Raw genomic sequence first — 6,000 nt, forward strand, 5'->3', positions numbered from 1 at the left:
GTCGTGGTACCATTGCTGAACAAGTGACAGGCAATGGTGTCAAGCTGTTAAAACTTTAATGAAGACATATTACAGATGTAATATCTGTTTCTTCCCATCTCTCTTTTTTTTTTTTTCTTCTCTCCAGCTTTTTTACCATGTCACAGATGAACAAGCCAAAAAGAGTGACCTGCAGCTGGTTGGGATGATCTGCTACACAAGCAAACACTACTGCACCTTCGCTTTCCACACCAAGTCCTCCAAATGGTTCTTCTTTGATGATGCCACAGTCAAAGAGGTGCGTGATTCAGTTACATCAAATAGAATGAAAAATATTGTCCTCGTTAAAAGCATCAGTAAAATCAAGCTGCTCACCAAATTGCATTGCACCTAAAAAAAAAAAAAGAAAAAGAAAAGAAAAAAACTTTTCAAGTGTATTTATTGTCATGTACAGCTGGTACAGTACACAGTGAAATGAAACAATGTTCCTCCAGGACTGAGGTGCTGTGTAAAACAACACCAAACTACATGAGACAGCACAGAATTAAATAAAACCCACATTTAGAAGAAACACGTTTCTACATAAAGGTCACATGCAAACGTGTGCAAACAACACAAGTCTGTACAGTAGCTACTAAAAACATTACATAGTAAGACACAGTGTAATGCCACCCAGTACATAGTTCTGGTGTGGAAGTCTCAGATATAACAGGTAGTGCAAGAATAACAATATAATAAAAATGCTGTGAATGAAAACATAAAATACAATGACATAGTAATCAGCATTTACCTTATACCATATAGTAGTGACAAGAAAAGCAATATATTTTAAGTAGTGACAAGAAATTAAAATACAATATTTTTGTAAATACAGTAGCAGCATAAATGCAGATAGTCCACACGGAATTGCAGATGGAGAGGGATGATGTTTAGTTGATAACCAGCTTCATAATATATACCTACCGGTGCTGCACAATATACTGATATACTGAAAATGGAGGCAAAAGAAGCTTATTTTTTGTTATTTGAACATTTGATGAAAATTAATTGATAAATCATGAGCTTAGCATAAGCCAAAATCAAATCAGTGCAGTCTTGACCAATCAATGCTTTATCGGTTTTCTATATTACAAGGAATATAGCAAAACGTTGTATAATGACAAAATTAGACGTATTCCATAAAACAGTCCACCCATTCACCTCTCATGAACTGGCTTACTCATCACACAGCACACCTGGGTTATTATCTTCATTTAGTTTCTGTAACTATACACTTGAAGTTCATGTTCTCTCTCACGGAGATTACATGCAGAGCCGGTTCTTTGTCTCACTTCCATGCAGGGACTTAATTCCTTATGTATCACCAATATTCCATAAACATTAACTAATAATGCATTTGTGAGAGTGGCGCTGGTGCGTGCGCTGAGATGCACAGCCGAGTCGGCTGGTTCCGTAGCTCTTTATCAATCTATCAGCAGTGGAGCGCTTGTGCTGCGTGTGCACTTCTGTGCTGGCCTGGCTGGAAGTGCTCGTCTCCCCAGAAAAGATGAATTACCCCCATCTCTCTCGCATATACACACACCATTGAGTATTGCTGCTTGTTCAAACAACACGTTGAAATTTTATTTTATTTTTTTCCTCTTCTTTTCTTAAAGCAATAGAGAAGAGGAGAGTCTTTCAATGTCTAAATAAGTACACAGATTCATTGCAGCTGAGTGCTTTGTAGCCTCTGTGTGTATTCTAGCCACACACAGTGTTTTTTTTTTGTTTTGTTTATATATATATATATATATATATATATATATATATATATATATATATATATATATATATATATAATATATATATATATATATACACAGTGAGGGAAAAAAGTATTTGATCCCCTGCTAATTTTGTACGTTTGCCCACTGACAAAGAAATGATCAGTCTATAATTTTAATGGTAGTTGTATTTGAACAGTGAGAGACAGAATAACAACAAAAAAATCCAGAAAAACACATGTCAAAAATGTTATAAATTAATTTGCATTTTAATGAGGGAAAAAAGTATTTGACCCCCTCTCAATCAGAAAGATTTCTGGCTCCCAGGTGTCTTTTATACAGGTAACGAGCTGAGATTAGGAGCACACTCTTAAAGGGAGTGCTCCTAATATCAGTTTGTTACCTGTATAAAAGACACCTGTCCACAGAAGCAATCAATCAATCAGATTCCAAACTCTCCACCATGGCCAAGACCAAAGAGCTCTCCAAGGATGTCAGGGACAAGACTGTAGACCTACACAAGTCTGGAATGGGCTACAAGACCATTGCCAAGCAGCTTGGTGAGAAGGGGACAACAGTTGGTGCGATTATTCGCAAATGGAAGAAGCACAAAAGAACTGTCAATCTCCCTCGGCCTGGGGCTCCATGCAAGATCTCACCTCGTGGAGTTGCAATGATCATGAGAACAGTGAGGAATCAGCCCAGAACTACACGGGAGGATCTTGTCAATGATCTCAAGGCAGCTGGGACCATAGTCACCAAGAAAACAATTGATAACACACTACGCCGTGAAGGACTGAAATCCTGCAGCGCGCGCAAGGTCCCCCTGCTCAAGAAAGCACATATACATGCCCGTCTGAAGTTTGCCAATGAACATCTGAATGATTCAGAGGACAACTGGGTGAAAGTGTTGAGGTCAGATGAGACCAAAATGAAACTCTTTGGCATCAACTCAACTCGCCGTGTTTGGAGGAGGAGGAATGCTGCCTATGACCCCTGGAACACCATCCCCACCGTCAAACATGGAGGTGGAAACATTATGCTTTGGGGTTTTTTTTTCTGCTAAGGGGACAGGAGAACTTCACCGCATCAAAGGGACGATGGACGGGGCCATGTACCGTCAAATCTTGGGTGAAAACCTCCTTCCCTCAGCCAGGGCATTGAAAATGGGTCGTGGATGGGTATTCCAGCATGACAATTACCCAAAACACACGGCCAAGGCAACAAAGGAATGGCTCAAGAAGAAGCACATTAAGGTCCTGGAGTGGCCTAGCCAGTCTCCAGACCTTAATCCCATAGAAAATCTGTGGAGGGAGCTGAAGGTCCGAGTTGCCAAACGTCAGCCTCAAAACCTTAATGATTTGGAGAAGATCTGCAAAGAGGAGTGGGACAAAATCCCTCCTGAGATGTGTGCAAACCTGGTGGCCAACTACAAGAAACGTCTGACCTCTGTGATTGCCAACAAGGGTTTTTAAACCAAGTACTAAGTCATGTTTTGCAGAGGGGTCAAATACTTATTTCCATCATTAAAATGCAAATCAATTTATAACATTTTTGATGTGCGTTTTTCTGGATTTTTTTGTTGTTATTCTGTCTCTCACTGTTCAAATAAATCTACCATTAAAGTTATAGACTGATCATTTCTTTGTCAGTGGGCAAACGTACAAAATCAGCAGGGGATCAAATACTTTTTTCCCTCACTGTGTATATATATATATATATATATATATATATATATATATATATATACTCTAGCGACCTAACTACTACAAAATGTTTGTCTCTAGTGTCTTTTGTTCAGTAATCCCAGTATTGGGTCAGAGAGTACGTGCTATGCTTTGGGATGCCATCACATCACTCTTCTTCTCCAGTCTGCTTATACTGCTTCTCTGTCTCATTAGGGACACTTGATATCCTTTCATTGTTAATTAAGCACCAAGGTTCCATCTAATACATGGATACACTCAGTAACCCATTAAATAAACTTGTCATCCCTACTGCTTTTATTTCTAATATTAAATTTGGTTAACCATGTAACCTCACTTTCCAGAGAATTAATCAACAGCTGACAGGCTCTTTTGATTTTTCATGTCTGTTCAAATATTTTAAAAGCAGGATAGCAGATTTAAGGTGGCATGGTCACTCAGGGGGTAGTGTGACCACCTCACACCGTTTCCTCCAATCTCCCATAAATGCCAGCAGGTGAACTGGTGACTCTAAATTGACCCTATGTGTGAATGTGTGTGTGCATGGTGCCCTGTGATTGACTGGCGTCCCATTCTGAGTGCGTTTTTTGCCTCATGCCCAGTGTTCCCAGGACAGAATCCAGCCCGGCCCTGAACAGGGTATAGTGTTTACGAAAGGTGACTTGAATGAATCATTCATTCTCTCATTCATTCATTCATTGAATGAATGAATGAGAATAGCAGATTTAGTGCATAATCTTTCTTACATTTTAAATGTGTATGTGTGTGTCGGTCTGTGTGTGTTTGTAAAGGTGGGCTCGAAATGGAAGGATGTGGTTACTAAATGCATCCGAGGACACTTCCAGCCACTACTCTTGTTCTACTCCGACCCTGAGGGGAGCGCCGTGAAAGGAGTTGAGGTCCCTCGGTCTGAAAGCTCTGCTAACCATCACAAGCCCTCAGCTAACGGTGAAATCCCAGGTACGGTATCACATGCCATATAGTACTCTGATTGTTGGTTGTACCAAGCAAAAAAAAACATTTCCTGCACTGAGAAAATAGTACCTGGTTTATTACAGTGAGTATCTTTATAGAGTATCAGAAATTTAGAGAAAACCAGGTGTGCTTGAGCTGGAACACATGAAATACCTGAACAGGCTAGGGACAGAAAATATGTGTTCCAGCTCATGCACACCTGATGCAACTAATGAATCCCTTGATTAGTTGCATCAGGTGTGCTCGAGACAACACCTGTTTTGCATATTTGTGCTATTGTGAGGGATTGAATTCATGGGGTTGAATAATTTTGAGACTGGAGAAGTCATTATAAGCATTATATGCATTTTCAGTTGCACTTGGGGAAACCACTTGAAGCATTTGTTGTATTGAACTATTTCAATTGCTTTTGTTTGATTTGTTCATTGCAAGGAGCTGAAAGTCTGTACATTTTGACAATAAACCTGATTTGCAATGGGGGTTGTATAATTTTTTAATGCAACTATACTGGTTTGATACCCTGTCGCTTGCTGACCTTTTGGCAAAAAGCAAGACCTATTTGTTCTCAGCTGGTGCAGGATGAAAATAGTTGTTCTTAATTAGTGCTGCTTCAACCGTGTCAGTCGGCGCTGATGTTCATGCTCTATAGGTTTCTATAATGAACTGCTGAGCTTCAGAATTAATAAAGCATTACAAATGAATCGAAGCCTGTGCAGGTGGTTAATTAGAGCTTTGATTTTGTGTGTGTGTATGTATGTGTGTGTATGTGTGTGTAGGATTAAGAAGGACAAACGGTGATACAGTTAATCTGAGCTCATGTATTGATCATACAAATTGACTACTGTATTGTACTTTTGGTGCCAGTGCAGTCAGTTTACATTTGCCACTTTGATGATTCTCTGGTGCCATGTACGGTCTATTTAGGATTTCAATATATAAGCTGAAAAAAACAAAAAAAAAATACATTTGCCATGTGCACTTGACTGTATTCTTTGCTCTTGATTAATGATAAAGATGACATTGGTGTCTGACACACAGCTTTATTTAAAACCCATGTCTACTTTAAAAACAGACACGTACGTAATGCTGACCTGGTCAGAGGGCAGACCTAAAAGCTGATGTACCGTGCATTGAGAGTGCTACTGCAGTCATTTGGAAGTAATGTGTATTAGTGTTCTTAGTACTTTCACTGAGAGATGAACTATTTGTTGACCTCACATACCCTGAACGACACCCTGTTTAGTCATACACTGCTGCACAACAGTGCATTTCCAATTTACATTGTTCAGTCTGCCTTTACAATAAAATGTCACTAATGATGCATGTTTGAAGATGCTACAGTGTAATGTATTCATTAGACTGCATTTGTTTGTATTCTAATGTCTTGTTTTTTATTTTTTTTCCTCTCTGTTTGAATACACACACATGCGCACATGCAGGCACCCCGCAGCCAGGCAGTAAGAAGCTGGAACTGACCCGAGAAAACCTGAGTGCTCTGTTGTCAGGTCACGGTACTTTAAAGCAGAAGAGCCAGCCCCTGTCAGCATTCAAGCGTGACACCAACCAGACCAGTGATG

The 6,000-nt window shown here is 39.6% G+C and overlaps 1 protein-coding gene across 2 annotated transcripts in view; it reads left to right on the forward strand.

Annotated features, from left to right (window-relative positions):
- Positions 1–6,000, forward strand: part of LOC128632970 (inactive ubiquitin carboxyl-terminal hydrolase 53) — a 49,889-nt gene that overhangs the window by 18,190 nt on the left and 25,699 nt on the right. For both annotated transcript variants that reach the window (XM_053681326.1, XM_053681327.1), the window contains 3 exons: positions 128–277; positions 4,240–4,408; positions 5,863–6,000. The exon at positions 5,863–6,000 is cut by the window's right edge and continues 12 nt beyond it. In XM_053681326.1, coding sequence (XP_053537301.1) covers positions 128–277; positions 4,240–4,408; positions 5,863–6,000 — 457 coding nt within the window. The remainder of the gene's footprint in view (positions 1–127; positions 278–4,239; positions 4,409–5,862) is intronic.

Source organism: Ictalurus punctatus, chromosome 7 (genome assembly GCF_001660625.3).
Source record: "Ictalurus punctatus breed USDA103 chromosome 7, Coco_2.0, whole genome shotgun sequence".
NCBI classification, from domain to species: Eukaryota; Metazoa; Chordata; class Actinopteri; order Siluriformes; family Ictaluridae; genus Ictalurus; species Ictalurus punctatus.